At 42.9% G+C, this 17,475-nt stretch overlaps 1 protein-coding gene across 1 annotated transcript in view; it reads right to left on the minus strand.

Moving 5' to 3' along the window:
- Positions 1-17,475, minus strand: part of LOC127665223 (phosphatase and actin regulator 1-like) — a 172,165-nt gene that overhangs the window by 129,663 nt on the left and 25,027 nt on the right. Inside the window, exon 2 of the mRNA XM_052157648.1 lies at positions 16,366-16,512. Within this exon, the coding sequence (XP_052013608.1) occupies positions 16,366-16,512 (147 nt within the window). The remainder of the gene's footprint in view (positions 1-16,365; positions 16,513-17,475) is intronic.

The following is a 17,475-nucleotide window of genomic DNA, read 5'->3' on the forward strand; positions in this document are numbered from 1 at the left end:
TCGTCTAGGAATGGTGTTTTGAAGACATTTATGTAAAGCGTTAGAAACTAGGAGAATCTAAACACAAAAATGCATTTTGTGCCATTTTCTCTGATAAAAGATGCCTGTTGGATCATGAAACCCTCTGTCATGCCCTTCCCAAGATGGTTTCATTTCTACTTATTCTTTTATTTTTCACACTTTCTTATTGGATATATTCTTTATTTATATTTTAAATGTTATCCCCTTTCCCAGTTTCCCCCTCCCAGATAGTCCCTATCCCATCCTCCCTCCCCCTACTTCTGTGAGGGTGTTCTTCCACCCACCCCCTCCCACCTCCCTGCCCGTGATTCCCCTATACTGGGAAATCTATCGAGCCTTCATAGAACCAAGGACCTCTCCTCCCATTGAAGCAATCCAAGTGCCATTCTTTCTAAAGGGTCCCCACACTCATAGACAGTCTGATGTCTTCATTTTCTGTGTCTGATGAGGCTTTTTTTGAGCCCCAGTTACGTCCTCATCTGTTTATAATGCTGCTGCCCAAGAGTCAGGCTCCTAAGAATGTGGGGGGGGTGGGACATATTTATCCATATATAAAAGATGCTAAATGATGTACAATACAAAAATATATTTATTAGTGCCTGGAGCTCTGGTCTCATTGTTACCTTCTTTGGGTGATTTGGTAAAACAATTTCACAGTCAGTACAATAGAAGGACACAGCAAGGAGTCATTCTAAATGAAAGGGCAAGAAGACCTGGAGGTTTCCCCTGACTCATACCCTGCCTCCCACATTTAGTGACATTTCAGATTGCATAACCATCCCAAGCAATTAGAACCATAAATGACTAAACACCGTGACTCTGTCACATCTTTGACCTACCTACTGAGTTAAATACTTTACCCTGTAAGTTGACTTTACTTCCAGGAGACCTGGATCTGCCTAGCCACAGGCTGAGCTGTGGGTGAGGAACAAATTGTTTCAGCCAAGACTCGACCTAGGGGGCTAAAGAGGTTTTTCTCTGAGCCTCTAAGCAGATCTGCGCAGAAGGGAGGGCCAGGGTGAAAACACCGACTCATGGCGGGATCTCGCTGCTAAGCCAGCTGGCTCAGTTCACCCAGGTCTGTCTGCAGTGCTGCTCTCAGCAGGTGCACAGTCTCTGCAGCTCATTAGTATCCTGGGAGCACTGGGTTTCTGTCCCTTCTAGTCATGCCCGAAACCGTTTCCAGAGTGCGGTGTATCCCAAACCATCCCAAGATCGTTAAGCAGACTGCCTTCTCTGTTCCTGATGACAAACACAGGCTTGATTACTATCCCAACTCTACTTATGAAAAGTAAGGAAGAGGACTTCGTCAGCTAACAGGAGGTCCCGGGTTAGTGTAGGCTGCAGATGAGCTAGAATCTATAGCTCATGGTCTAGATGAGACCCACACCCTGACCAAGACTGGGACTCTTTTTTTTTTTTTTTTTTTGAGAGAGAGAGAGAGAGAGAGAGAGAGAGAGAGAGAGAGAGAGACAGAGAAGAGAGAGAGACAGAGAGAGGCAGAGAGAGAGAGAGAGACAGACAGACAGACACATAGAGAGAAGAAACTACTTCCCATCCTAACACAGGATTTTAATGAAATAAAATCTAATCTAATCTTCATCACAATAGACTCTTCCCAACATCTGCTTCCCCCTAGGCCTTTGATAGTGGTAACCATTCTTCTCAGGATCTGTCCCCTGACAAGGACTTGCTGGTATCCTAACATATATTCTAACTTATATATTCCAACGTACATCCCCAAAGAAATAGCACTAAACACATAGTCACTACAAAATCGCCCCAAAGCAAGCAATTCTAGTTCTCAAATGTCACCCAGCTGCCAGGCCTCCTTTTGCTTTCTCCCTGGTGTTGGAGCTTGGACGGAGGGAAGCCTCACACATGCAAACTGAACCCTCAGTCAACAGCTCTGTACCACAAGATCTCATTTTCTGTATCAAATAACGGTACCAGGCTAACTGTGCAATAGCATTTGGGGTCGATGCTGCTAAAACATTCTGCTTGGTTTATTGATTCAGCTGAGTTAGGCTTAAGTAACACAAACAGGTTTTGTGGATGCCTGTCAGTCTTGTCTAAGGATGGGGAATTTAATGACAATTTTCTCAGTGCACAATTTCTTGTCCTGAATCCATTCATGTGCTTTTCCCTATCTATCTGAATTCCTGGGACTGACCAGGAAAATTTTAACGCATGTAAGAAAAGGCAAACTTTGCTGTCTAGTATACCTCATGAAGCCCCTGCACATAGCTAGGACCTTCCTGGTCTGATTTTCAGTGTTTGCACATCAATTCGTTATGGTTTTCATTGAATCATGCTTTGAAAGGAAGCAAAGAACCCGAAGGAGGTTGTTCTGATCTGCAGCAAGTCAAGCACCTAACTAAGGCCTCTGTTTCATCTGCAGCTGCATTTACTACAAGTTAACGACTATTCACAAAACAAGAAAGCAAGCCAAGTATATCTCTGCATTGCTTAAGAACTCATGAGATCGTCAGAAATTGACACATAATCCGCAGAGAATCCTTTGCGGAGGCCTGCTGTGATGACGTTTCAAAAATTCCAGCATGACTGGGCCAAGGAAAGACAGGCTGCATGAATTCTGAAGAGCTCTGGACTTCTTCCTTCGAGATGCAGCTTTCCAGCTTGCAAGGCTGGTAAGGAAACATGGCAAATGACTCAACATGCACTTGACTGAGCATATTCCAAGCAGAGCTAATGTATTACCTTACCATGGCACTGGCCAGTGAACGTGGCAATGTTGCATAACAGAGGAATGCTGATCACCTTAATCCTAGTTGAACAGACTGCTAGAAGCAATCCATGTCTCCCTTAGTAAATATCCAAAATACAAGGCAAGATTATAAAATAGTTTCTATAAAAACAGCTCCAAAGTGCCCATGGCAAGCACCACATAGCTTTTTTAAAGGAAGGATATTTCCTTAGATATGCTTACAAGACATCACCCTAGCCACACTGAGTTTCGACCTAAAGCAAGAGAAAAGTAATAATAAAATTACCTATTGGCATGCTTTTAGGGTAACCAAAGTAAATAAGCTTTGGAAGGCTCAGTTGCCAAATTAAATTAGTCACGCAAAGCTGGATCCTTCAACATTTTTAGTAACACAAGAAAACAGGTGATAAGATCTGAACTTCATGCAGGTGTAGTTCAAGAATTCTTACAGTGTCTACTGAATGTTAACAATGCTGTGAACTAAAGGGTGGTGTACTTAGAAATGTTTACCATCCAGCTCGCTAATTTACAGACCATGTGCTGATCCACACAGTACACACACTCTCTTAAAGAACTAAGTTCAAGCTACCACTGTGTTGACACTCATTGTAGGGTCAGGATGAGATATGACTGGACTGTGGAAGCGTATCTGAGACTGCACCATCCCAGTGCTGGGGACTGAGGTGCATTAAAGTGTAGATTCTATGAAATCCTCTATGTTGTATGTTTTCTTCTGTAGGGACCACGGAACTCCAAAAGTCATACTTTTTCGCCTCCAAGATGTGTTGATTGAATAGTTAATCTTTAAGCTTTCTTTGAGTTCAGTTCTTTCAATATTGAAATGATTTTCATACTTGTTTGGAAGGAACCTGAGGATGATGGCAGAATCAAAGAAAATTTCTGCTTGGTTTATGTTTATCTGAAGTTTATGGAAGAGTAAGGATGGCCTCAAACACAGAGCATGATGCAGATTTCAATATGGCTTATTTTATAAGTAAGTATAGCTTTCACATATCAAGTGATATTTTATTAATTTCAATGCAAATGGAAAAGAAAACAATCTGAGACATCAAATAGCACATTATGCTTATTTCATAATACCTGCTTCACCTTTTCTTGTGACTTTTTGAAATGGACAGCATTAAAGGTGTTGTTATCTCTAAAGTACAGAAGATGGGACAACTCATGTGCTTTGCAAAGACTCCCCTTACAGCCAGGCTTGGTGGTATAGCTCTGTTAACCTGTCTACTTAGTAGGCTAAGGCATGATGATCCTATGAGCCAAGCTTCCAAGGCTACAGCCTGAATTTATGGACATCTTGGCCAACCTAGATCCAGACGCCATCTCAAAATACAAACTAAAAAGAGGGTTACCGATGTAGCTCAAATGTAGGGCACTTGCCTAGAATGCCGGGCGGGGAAGGAGAAACAAACTTCATGCTAAATCCTCCTGTCTTTCTTAGTCACTTGGATAGTGTCAAACTAATAATATCATTGCAAATGAAGGTGGCAACTGTCAAATCAAAGAAATAATAAGTGTTGTCTTTTCCATATTTTAGGACTGAAACACCAATGATGAAGAGAACGTCAGCTCTGTGAATCCTTCCTCAAGAAAGAGAGGAGTGGAAGAAGTAGGCACATCCTGCTATAGAAGCCTGGCTGGCTGGTAGGTAGCTTGAAGGGAATAGGTTTGTCTTCTTGCTCAACAGCTTCAGAGTAAGATACTGTCGGGGGAGGGGGAGGTATTAGAGCTGGATCATTGGAGATGCTCATAGATGCTACCAGATGATGAAGAGAAATCCAACAGTCCATTCAAAGGATGGAGTGGTTACCACTTCAATGTGGTTCTCTTTTTCACTTCTTCACTTGGTAAATACTTCTGAGTGTCTATTACAGTAAGAACTTCCTGCCAGCCACAAACATTTAAAGCAGAGTTAGATAGCTATGGCCCCTTCTCTCATAAACTAATGCCTCTTTTTCTAGATGTTGAATCTAACTCTGGACTACGTTGTTGATAGAGGTGAAACACTACTAAATAGATTAAATAGGTGACTATTAAATGAAATGTCAGATAAAGATAAGTCATCTTTCCTTTTGCTAAAACAGCGCTCTAGTTTTTATACAGCCTCTCACTAGACTAGTTAGTATTTGTCACTAAGACACAACTTGAAGGTTTTATGTTACTGAGATGAACTGAGTCTTTTTCTGGATTCATGTGGAAGGCGCTTACTGAGTACCTATTGTGCTGTTTCCTCACCTTAGCTTCTTTTAAGGCAATCTAACAGTGTGTGTGTGTGTGTGTGTGTGTGTGCATGTGTGTGTGCGTGCACATGCATGTACATGTGTATATGTGTGTACATTTTATAGGTAAGCAAGCTGAAATTCAGAAAGACAACAATCTTGCCCCCAAATTGCCCAATAGTGACAGAATTCAAGTACATGTCTGTGATACAAATCCACTGTGACCTTTTTCTGTGTGGTGACACTTTCCTCCATTATCAGGTGGTTGGTCAGTCTACTGGTCACCATTGCCTGACCGAAGCAGCTCCTGAACGAACCAAGAGTACCCAGGTCCTTTTAGCCTTCTGTATAATAACATGCTACAAGTCAATGGGAGCCCAACTCTGTGAGGGAGACCAGATGTTAGGTCTTATATGCACTAGCCTGCTGTATGCATCTGTCTTGGCCATACCACCTCTAGACTTTCACCACAGCAAGCCAGCAAGCCATCTCATTCTAGAATGAGGCAACACTAGGGATGCAATAAGGGAAGTTATCACAACCTAAGCGCTCTGCTGTTGGAGGTAAAAAGAGCTGGACCTCAGCAACAGATTTGCAGAAGCTGAATTGGTGGAGAAGATGAACATTTCACGGAGGATTGACTCAAATAAGTCACCAAAGATTGAGTATGAGAGAAATGAGACCAGTTAGAATTTAGGAGAGACTCTACAGTGCACTTGAAGCTCATTGTGACGACTGTACTATATTTGATCTTTGCATAGGCTGATGGAGGACAGTGCTCTAGGAACCAGAGACCAGAAAGACTAGTGCAGCAGCCTTACTACAGCCTGGTGTTATTGAATGCGTTTGCCCAGTTGCCATGAATGAAGGATTGTCAATCAATATTCTAGCACTCATCCATTCTTTCATTTTCCCCAATCCCAGGTGAGGAAAACTTTCACTTGACCACTAGTACATTTTCTGTGCTTTGTCTCCTTCTATTCCTTTTAATAACCTATATGGTTTCTTTTCAGAATCAGTCCCCCCACTTCAACACTGTGGGGGTTCACACTCAGCAATAAAGCAATAACGTCCTCAGATTGGATCTTTGGTATCGTGTGAAAAGAAATTCCATTTTTCACAGTTGGACCTCTCCCCCCAACACACAGCATATTGTTTATTAACACAAATGAGCAATGTGGTTTAATTGCTAGTCCTCGTTTTCTTTCAGCAATCTGACACCAAAGATCTTAACCAAGGATGGATATGGCTGGATTTGAGTGAAATCACCAACTAATATTTTTAAACAAATCACAGACAAGCGTGCACAAATAATCTAGTGGGATATTGACCACATATTGCTATCTGTGTAAAGTTTGTTTATTGCTATGCTAGGGCATGCCATCTATTATAACTAAAGTTAGCAGTAAAGGAGAACTAAAATTGTACCTGATGGAGTGGCTGTGTCAGACCTGTCAGGACTGGCTAACGTCAGTCTGCATTCCGTTCTGTCTCAGGATTTCCACTTCATTGGTTCGGCCAGTGGGCTCAGGCAGGCTCGAGGACACAGATCCCAGTGCTCTAACTCTGCCAAGTTGCTCTTGTAATCAGGCAGGAAAGTCCTCTATATGCTTCCTTATGAGGCAGCTTTACAACAGAATTTGTTCTGAAGTTTATGACAGACAGATCACATTCCGTGAGTTATAACCCAGGGGCCAGTGGAGGGACTTAACTCTGATTTGAGCGTCCTTTGATCTGACCTGGTATTTTTATCGATGCCCTGGTCGGTCTTGGATTTAATGCACAATCCATTTATTTAGTTGCCATTCCATCATCCAAAGAGAACATGTTTGCATTCAGATTTTTGATGAACAAGAAAAATACAAACAAATCTTTGGTTTCCAGAAACCGAAATGTTCCCAAGGTGCCTGGAAAAGTATGCCATTTGACCTTTAAGTGTGAATACAGGAGTCAAATGTGGAGAACAAAGACTTTTCAGACCAACAGAAGGACCAAGCAAGCATCTTCTATAGCTACTGCTGGCAGGGCTGTTTGCACAGCAGGGTTTGTGGTAAGAGCTGAGAGGAATGTGGAATCCAGGGGACACCTTTGGCTAAACTTCACAAACCGCATTAATGATTTATTATTGCATATGTATTGCAAGCTCTTTCCATGAGAGGGGAAAAGGAAAACTAAGTTGAGCATTTTAGCACTTGAAAAAAGAAAAGACGCAATCACTGAGAAATTTGCACAATTTGGAGAACATACAGAATGAAACCATTGACTTCAAAACTATTAACTGTCTTGTATTATTAAATGTCTTCAATATCAAATATTGTAAAAAATACATGCATGAAATTATGTGGAATGATTAGCTGTATACAATAGGGAATAAAAGATAGGTCAGATTTTAGTGTGGTCTGTATAATTTTACCCTAACTTTGGCCCTAGACAATTTGTTGAAAATATTTACTTGTTTTATGAATGAAATATAAACATTGGGAGGAGAGAGCCTTGGAAGTTTATGACCCCAAATAAAATAAATAAGACCGCAGTCACTCCCACTTTTCTTTCAGCCCGTTCTGCTTCTGTTGAACAGATTTAACAATGAGAAATTGTTCCTATAACTGCTGTTTTACACGCAGAGCAACTCCTAACCACAAGTGCTGTCAGAAGTCACTTTCCCTTGGAAGACGTGGCTTTGCTGGATACAGCCAGCTTCACCTCCAGTCTGGAACAAGGCTCCTGCTGCAAGGCAGCACAGTTGAGGTCTGGAGTAAACGCGGGGCAGCTGGCTCCGCAGCTGTGCAAACTGTAATCCCGTGGTGTGAGTGGGAGGGAATGAACAGCCCCAGACTTCCGCGCATCCACGGGGGACATTTAAGTCTCTCCCTCTCAGAAATGAAGGGTTTTTTTTTTTGCCTTGAAGCTTCTCTGTATGCTTTTGTGAGGCTAAAGCAAATAATTAGGGTGTTTAGTTGGGAGAAAAGAGAGGGTGAAGGAAGGAGGGGAGGAGTCATGAAAGAAGAGTGACATCTGGTTATTTGGCTGTCTTGTGCCCAGTTAGGTCAATGCCCCTTGTGGGAAATAGGTGCTTAGGGGTCAAAACACCAGGTTTTTTCTTGAATACCAATTGCACATGGGAGGCTCAAAGGAGGCCAGAACAGGAAGGAGAGGTTAGAAGAACTTTGAAACTCAAAAGCACTCAAAATTCAAGCACTCTGTCTTATAGTGAAGTGGAGATTCTATGGAGACCAGAGTCTACAACGGAAGAATTGATAGAGCCCTGTAACATGAATGAGAGTTTGGCCCTGATGAAGGCAACACCTGATGGGGATGAATTTAATATTCAGTTTTTATTCCTGTGTCTTACTTTGCCAGAGGCAGAGAATGAAAGGCGTCCCAGTGCCCAGACCACACATGCGTGGGTCCATCATCTAACTCTTCACCGTGGGAAAACCCTCTTCACTCTTGGCTCTCAAAGGGATGGAGACAATTAGGCAGAGCATTATAGGTTCAGAATATGATGCAGCTCATCGGTGGGGACTTGAGCTTTGGGAAACAGCAGGTCTGTAAAACAACACAGAACTCCATGTCCATCAAAGAAGAGAGGATGTTCCTCTTAACTACCCGAGGGTAAGAAGATGCTATGTTTTATGTTTTCCAGAAACTCTCTCCCTCTCCCTCTCTCTCTCTCTCTCTCTCTCTCTCTCCTCTCTCTCTCTCTCTCCCTCTCCCTCTCCCTCTCCCTCTCCCCTCTCTCTCTCTCTCTCTCTCTCTCTCTCTCTCTCTCTCTCTCTCTCTCTCTCTGTGTGTGTGTGTGTGTGTGTGTAGGTCAGAGGATAATCTCAGGTGCTAGACCTTGCCTTCTTCCTTGTTTGATATATGGTCTTTTTCCACTGTATACTCTAAGCTGCCCATGAACTTCTCAGTAACTCCTGTCTCTGCCTCCCATCTTGCTAAAGTAGGGCTGCGATACAAATATATGTACAGATGTGCACCACTACACCTAGTTTTACGTGTGTCTGGGATTTGAACATAGGTCCTAAGTTCATTTCCCTGATGAAATGTTCAACATCCTTAGTCATCAAAGAAATGAACTTAGGGTCCTAATGCTTCTGAGGAAAGTGCTATACACACTACCCAATCTTCCCAGCCCTGATGCTATGTTTTAGATACTGGTCTATCAATCTCTAAAGTTTCCTCCTTCCCTTTCTCTTTTATTCAGCCTGTATTTCCCTCAAGTTTTCCTTTTAATTTCCTCTTTTATCTGGTATGATATGGGGAGAAAGTTTCATATAGATCAGACCATCCTTGCTGTTGCTGTGTAGTTGAGGACAACTGTGAAATTTTGATCCTCCTGGGCTGCTTAGATAAATCATAAGTAGCAGTTTTATAAATAAAATATATAAGAATAGCTCAGGGCAGGAGGGATAGGATAGAACTTTACAGAAGCATCAGCGTGTATGCATCAGTTATAAGAATATGGATGGGTCAGTAAGGTGGGGTAAAGTACACTTCTTACCTTGAGTCTCAGCTACAGACGATTTAGGATACATTCCCGTTCCTGTTTCTATATTTCCTTTGAGCTATGTTCAGCTTTAATTGTGGCCTCTGAAAGCAGTTAATACCCTTTGGGATTAATCATGACCCTTCAGAACATGGAGTGTAAAGATAACTAACACGATAAAAATTCCAATTTTTATTTTTGGCTTCACTGCTTCACTACATTATAACTTCTCTATGACTTAGTTTCAATGTTCAAGAATAATGCCAGTCTCCTAGAGTAATGGGTGAACAAAGTCCTATAATGTACTGGACACAGTGAAATTAGCAAATGCTGTCTATCCAGGACATGGTCTGTGTATGGTTCTAATGATTGATTTCTATGCATAACCTTATTTGAATCAGACACCTGTAGAGTTGCTTGCTTGATATCTCCACTTGGATGCTTTGCAAATGCTTCCTGTGTTATGATTAGCCCCCAAACTGGCTTTTCTACTTTCTCACTCATGTATGACCTGGTCATGTATAATCTGATCCCATTTCTTCTGGAATCTCCTCATTCACCCCTCCCCCATTCAGTCCTTTACAGCTACACTGGGCTCCTTTCTATACCTGGAATATCCTCACTGGAGGCTTTCCCCCAGGTCTTCCCACAGCTCTCTCCTTTACTCTGTATTTCCTGTTCTTTTACCTGACTTAAAGAACTTGAATCAACTTCCCATTTCTCCCCACTGCCAACTTTGCAGTCTACCCTCCTTGCTATATCAGCCAACCTCTTAGCCTGCGTCCTCCATTTTGTCTTTTACATGTATGGAGTTTCAAAATGCTTTACATTATCATTATATATTATACATTGTTAATCTCAAAAAATATTCCTCAATCCAAACACTTAAGTGTCCAAATCTTTTTTTTTTTTTTTTTTTTTTTTTTTTTTTTTTTTGGGTATGATTGATTTGGGGACAGCAGGTGGATTTTATTTCAAGCTTTGCAGAGTAGAGTCATTCCACTGGAAAAAAATCATGCAAATGTCCAGAATCTCAAAATAACTAAAATCTGAAATGCTTCTGCTTCCAAGCACAGGACAAGGGATATGTCACTGCATATTATTGTCCAGAATCTGCTTTAGAACTTAAAATTCAAGAGAGTCAGATACTGTTCCTTTTCATCACTCAGGCATAGCAGTGTCTGAAAGGCCCTGATTCATAGTTAAGTGCTTGGTTAATATTCTTAATGGAATGAATATCACCAAGTCAGTATTTCTTCCCTGGAATAAAGGGCCCAGCTGGCATATGGGAGAAATGTATGAGTAATAGAGACTAATAAAGCTCTTCCTGTACCTCTGATTAAACCATAATTTTAATATTAAACCAACATGTAATTTGCTTGGTTTAAATCCAGCAATAATGGGGCTTTGTTCAGAATACTTAAACACACACACACACACAAGCACACGCACGCGCATGTGCACACACACACACACACATGCATACCTCATGCCTATAGTCACAGACTGGATACTTAACCATCAGAGATTCTGCTGACAATTAGTAGTTTGGGGTACATAAATGGGGAAAGAAAAGACCAATAGAAAACTTCAAAGCTTTGACAGAGCCCCTTCATTCACATACGTTAATGAGGTACAATTTTACACAGCCCTTTCATTCATGTACGTTAAAATAGTTCTATCAGCATAATTCTCATGTTTCATTTATCTAGCCTTTGTTATATTAAAGGCATATAAATTAAAAAAATTCTAAACATCTACACGGTCCTCTTTGCCTCTAGACATGATATCCAGTTTTCGAAGTGGTCGGGCATGTGATAAAACAAACTATGAAGATAGCAGAGTCTTCTTTGTCTCACACTCTGAACAGAACCTGACCCTTATCATCTCCCCCAGGCTTTAAGTCAGTCACAGGACAAACTGACTGTTCTGTATGTTTCTCTTTTTATTTCATTAACTTGAGGAGGGAAAATGTTAGCTTTATAAATTATCTTTGGTTTCCACTTAAAATTTAGGTATGCTATGTTATAACTATTTAATTTGTACAGTAATCAGTGATCAAAAATTACATAGAGAAAGAGTAACTCCACAAGTCACCTTAAAAATTGGTTTGCTTTAATAATAGTAGGTATCTGGGAAAATGAATTGATACGCAATTTCTGTATTTATCATGGCCCATAACTCATTTGTTTCTGACAGCTCATATGTCAATAGAGAAAAGAAAGATGCATTTGTAGTTCATGGCCAGGAAAGTGCCTAGAAGGATCACTCCCCATGGATTTCAAAGTTTTATATTGAAGTTGTACTTGCCTTGTGGCTTCTCTGTGTATAGATTTACCTGCCCTGGTTATCTAAGAAAATAAAGGGAAACACACATCTTTCATAGTATTTAATTTTAATTATGGAGAAGGTGTTAAAAGTCTTGGATCTAGGCAGGGCGGTGGTGGTGCACGTCTATCATCCCAGCACTCTGGGAGGCAGAGGCAGGCAGATTTCTGAGTTCGAGGCCAGCCTGGTCTACAGAGTGAATTCCAAGACAGCCAGGGCTATACAGAGAAACCCTGTCTTGAAAATACCAAATCCAAAAAACCAAAAAGTCTTGGATCTAGATGATCCCATCCACTCTTAAGATATCCAAACCAAGCCACGTATAACTCCTTTCATCCTGTGGACCTGAAAACTACTCATTTAAAATATCCAGAGACAGAAAACAGTGCTGAAGTATGGGTGGAGAGCTGTACCCCCTGGGCTAGGGAGAAAGAGACCATGCTGCATCAGCATTTAGACCAAAGCTAAACTTGGGTGTGACCTCCTCCTCAGCTGGACTCTACAGTTGGGGAGGCGCTTGGTGGAGGCAGCAGGATGATCTTGGAGCTGGGTGGCTACAAACCTAGCTCCACTAATCGTGCCTCAAAGGACTAGGGTAGAGAGTGGCGATCAGGTCACCCAATGTCCTCTGGCCTCTTCACATGTGTGTGCATATGGGCAACTCTCTCTCTCTCTCTCTCTCTCTCTCTCTCTCACACACACACACACACACACACACACACACACACATACAGAGAGAGAGAGAGAAAGAGAGAAAGAGAGAGAGGGGGGAGGGAGGGAGAGAGAAGGAGAGAGAGAAATAGAAACAGAGACAGAGAGAACATATCTTCTTATGTGCCACATATTATTTGGGGAGGGGGGTTCAGAAACTCTAAAATTAACCAGGAGCAAGCTTAACTTCTCTTTAAGATATTTTATAATGCTTTAATTCTTTTCCATCCCATTACTCTTTCATTCCCTTCAGTGCATAATTATATAGAACTTCAGTTTTAGTGTCACCTAGGAACTGATTATATCATATACCATACATGTAAGTGGAAGACATAGGTAAGGTACCTGCCTCTTCAATGCAGTGAGAGAACAGTTTCATAAGGCAAGAAGATAAATTCTCTAGAGCTAAATGCTAGTGATGCTCATACTGCTAATAGCAGAGTGAACATACTCCCCTGTTACAGAATGTCCTTTTGACACATTTTAATTTCTTAGGGAACATATGAGACCCACTCCCACTGTTCTAAATGAGACCTGGTGTCTAGATATCCTATAATGACTACAGTCTTCAATTTCTTTAGCTTTGAAATTATCCTCAGCAAACACCCATCTAACAATACTTCTCACTTCCAAATGTTGTGTTAAGACCCCCAAAATGAGGCTTAAGACCCCAAATGAGGCTATTTTGGTCAAATAAAAGACATGGTTCAGAAAATGTCTGTTCTCTCTTAGTCTAGATATGAATGAAGTTAACATTTCCACATAGTGGTAAAAGATTCATGTTCCGATACTATTGTTTGTCAGGGGACTGTATTTTAAGAAGTATACCCTACACTTAACCTGTGGACTTGTTTCAAAATGAAGTTATTAAGTTCTGTCAGGGACAGGGTATAGTTATAAAAGTGCTGAAGTGCTTGATTAGTTTTCAGACTGTCCAGTCCACTTTAATCCAGCAACTGAATGGGTTAGTGCCCAAGTTTGTACCCATGATGATTCACAATCAAGTAAAATGAATATATTTGTAGGTATCTTCTTCAAGCATTGCAAAATGTGTAAAATATTAAAGATGGACTTATACACAATGAGGGGGCTTGTGGAGGCAAATCCTTAACAGAAGTGCTTTAAAAGAATGAGAGTTTATTCAGAGATAGCAGAGAGCAATTGCATGTTTGGGAGAAGGAGGCCAAAGGTACTTGTCTGGCTAGTTGTTTATAAATTGCTGTTAAGAGGCAAACAAAATTCTCGCTATGCCCAGATTATACAATTTATTGGGAGTGTGCAGGCTCTTCTGCTCAGCAGCCCTGATAACGACACTAATAACTTAATTACAGCTTTCTGCTTAAGGAGATAAACAAGGCTGTTAGCTTTTTTCCTTTCTTTAAATCAGGGGTTACAATTACTTTTAAATGTGGTGGAAAGGCACATCTGTGTGTGCATCTACTTTGTTAAGAAAGCAACCAGAAACCAGCTGTAAAGTAAAGAAAGCCCCAGGAGTGAGCAGGCAGCCTAAAATTAGAGAGATGGGGGAGGGGGGCACCGTCCCATTTGAGTATGGAGCTGTAGACTTAAGAGAGGCACAGTAAACAGGCAGCATTGGCAGTGGGTGGGGCGGGGGTGTTCAGGAATTGAAAAGTTTCTTGGAGTACAGGCCTTCCATATTCTTTCCTTGTGATTTAGTCACAGAGACCGCAGGAACACTCCTGCTGTCCCACTGCCAGTCATGTCCTAGCCTCCCGGCCCTTTGCTTCAGCACCAGAAAGGAAGGACAGCTCCCAACCCTCCCTACAGAGCTGAGGCTGCCCACCTCAGCCAGCAGTTCTCTAAATAGTGTTTGTCTTGTCACTGTGCCTTTAGGGGTGCATTAAGAAAGACACAGGAGGGACTGGGACCATGTCTGGATTGTTTATTTCCTAATGAAATGAAGACATGCCCTGTCTGAACCAATCTTTTAGTTAGACTCCAGAGCAATCTAAGCAGAATAAAAGATGAAGTCATTGGTTTGAATCTGTGCTTCAGTGTAATTGAGTAGTAACTGAAACTCCATACCCTTCTTCAGTGCTTTATTTTGTTATGCAGTTTTTAACACTATTGCTCTGGAGTATTGCTTGAGGTCTGGGATACTGATTCCCCCAGAATTTCTTTTGTTGTTGATAATAGTTTTAGCTGTCCTGGGTTTTTTATTATTCCAGATGAATTTGAGAATTGCTCTTTCTACCTCTATGAAGAACTGAGTTGGGATTTGATGGGGATTGTGTTGAATCTATATATTCAGTATAATCCCACTAGGGAGGTAAACAATCTCTACTAACTATACTTTAGTTCATTTTCTTTCCTACTAAATAAATTGAAGACACCCAAAATTCCTAAGATCATAGCTTGGGAGAACAATTTTGTTCCCTAAAGAAAGCACTTCCCAGTTCTATAGAAGACCTCTCAGAAACACGTGCTGGACTTGGAAAGTGCAAACAGGGATTCCCAGAGGAGTCGCAGGGACTACTGCAGCATGCCACAAATAAATGACCGAAGCTCCACAGTGAAGGTCTCTCCCCTCCAATTCCAACACCAAAGGCAAACATTGAGAAGTTACCATATAATACATCCTTTAAAAAGTCAAATCACCAAGAACATACTTGGTTACTCCCGCCCAGTCAATTCCCATATTTTAGCCATAAAAAAGTTGCTTACTCAGTGACTCTTTTTCTCTAGGCAACAGTCTTATGTCTAAACCCTTCTCCACATGACCTCACATGTATATTCTTTGCTTCAGAGTGTGTACATGTACACATACACACACACACACACACACACACACACACATGAAGACACAGACACATATGCAGGCACACACCAATTCAGTTCTTAAGTTAAAAGGCATTGTCTACTTTTTAAAACTTGTTCTGAGATCGAGTCTTAAGAGAGAGAAGCAGCTCGCACTCAGTCTTGCTGCCTGGAGAAAGCAGTGTGAGAGGGAGAAACATAGGTGGAGTTGAGGGGTGGGAGCCATCCGGAAGAAGTGCTTTATCAAGTTAGTGGTGAGCAACTTTTTCAGAGAGAGCGAGCCGCTGTGAGTTTGGGCAGCGGTGGGGAAAAGACAGACTGGTGTTACTCACTAGGTGTCCCGGGGCACACACCTGCAGCATAGTAACTTGGAATCTTTCTGCCCCCTCATTTACCCTTCCCCCTAACTCTTCTCTCCCCGTTTTCCTTCCCTTCCTTCCCCATCTTCACTCAGTCCTCTCCTTTCTCCTTCTACCCTGCTCATCCTTTCCACTTAATTCAATCTGGGCCACTTGGAATCACCCAACTGCATGCTGAGGACCGTGTTTGATTTCTTTCATATTGACCTCCAAGACTGCTTTCTAACCATTGTCCCTAGGTCAGTCCCGCCCCCCTCTCTGAATCAGTGCGGTGACACCCTCCAGACGTTCGAATGTCACCAACAAGTTCCACCCTGTAGTAGCCCCGCCGCCAACAGCCTCACCCAGGAAGCCCTATCATTCCCTCCGCCCACAGCCGCGCGGCATCCCTACCCCGCGCTGGGTGATTTTTTGGGGTCATTGTTATCACTGACACTTTTCTTCCTGGAAGAGGAAAGCCCGCGTGGGTGTCACTGGTTGTGTGTAAGGCTCTTACGCGCTACCCTCCCCCATCCCTGCAATACACACTCTCACACACACCCTCCCCACGCGGGCGACACAAAGGGAGTCAGCGAGAGAGCAGGGCGCCTGCAGGGCAGAAGGGCGCAGGGAGGGGGCACCAGGGAGGGGCGAGGGCTGATCCGGCCCTGGAAGAAGGGAAGGAAGGAAGCAGGTGCCTGACACCCAGAGGAAGGCGAGGGGTGTCCTTACCTGCCCCCAGGTTAAAGGAGATCCTGGCCTCTGCGAGATATGGCGTGTCGCTCTTGGAGCGGACTCTTCTGATGGGCCGCCGGTCTATGTCATCCTCCGAAGAAGCCGCCATTAATGTGGGAGGCAGGAGCAGGGTCGCCCGGCGAGCTGAGAGGAGAAGGAGATGGAGAGAGGGGGAGGGAGAGAGACGGAAAGGGGGAGGAGGGGAAAGGAGGAGGCTCACACACATAGAAAGGGGGAGGGGAGGGGAAAAGGAGAGGAGGGGAAGGGGGCAGGGAGGGAGGGGGAGAGAGGGAAAGGGGGAAAGAGGAAGAGAAAGAAAGAGAGAAAGAGAGCAGAGAAAAGGGTGAAAGGAGAAAAAGAAAATCCGTTAAGGATTGGTGGACTGGAGCAAGATCAGGTTAGCCCTGGTCTGTACCCAGGGCTCCCCCTAACTCCTCTCCCAGTGCTGGGCCAAGGGGTCAGAGCTCTGGGCTAACACCACGCCTCCTGCCGCAGCCCTGTTTCAGCCGCTGGCACAGATAGACTGATGTGAATAGGAAGACTCCAAAGCCAAGATGCCCAGTCAGCACTGTGTCCTCTCCCGCCAAATATGCTTCCTCGCCTTTCACGCGCAGGCGAATGCGGTCTCCAAGATCCCAGGGGACTCTCCTGCCTCAGGACCACAGAGCCCAGCTTTTCTGCTTCCAGCTGCGACTCCCGGAGCCCCTCACTCTTGCCCCTTGGCCTTAGGGGCAGGGCACCTACCGTTTCCAGAACAAGCCCTCTGTTCTATCTGTCCCAACCAGAAGTGCAAATAAAGTTCGAAACAGATATGGCATCTTTGGAAGCTCTCTTATCTGCCCCTTACAGTTTAGAGGTGGGATGTGGAGGAAGTCAAGTCCGGTGGGATGGGTTTTACAGTTGATATTTTCAGTGTAGACCAGGCTTATTCACAGAACCGATGGACTTCTTCCACACCCACTAAGTTGTAGGATGTGGCTATCTCTAAATCCCTGCTTATGTGAATCTTCAACTTTTTTTTTTTTGTCAGTCACATCTAATACAAATAACGACTTGTGCACCGAAGACTTTCTTCAGCCGCTCTGCACCATTATTCCTGAAGGAGAG

Source organism: Apodemus sylvaticus, chromosome 14 (assembly GCF_947179515.1).
Source record: "Apodemus sylvaticus chromosome 14, mApoSyl1.1, whole genome shotgun sequence".
NCBI lineage: Eukaryota > Metazoa > Chordata > Mammalia > Rodentia > Muridae > Apodemus > Apodemus sylvaticus.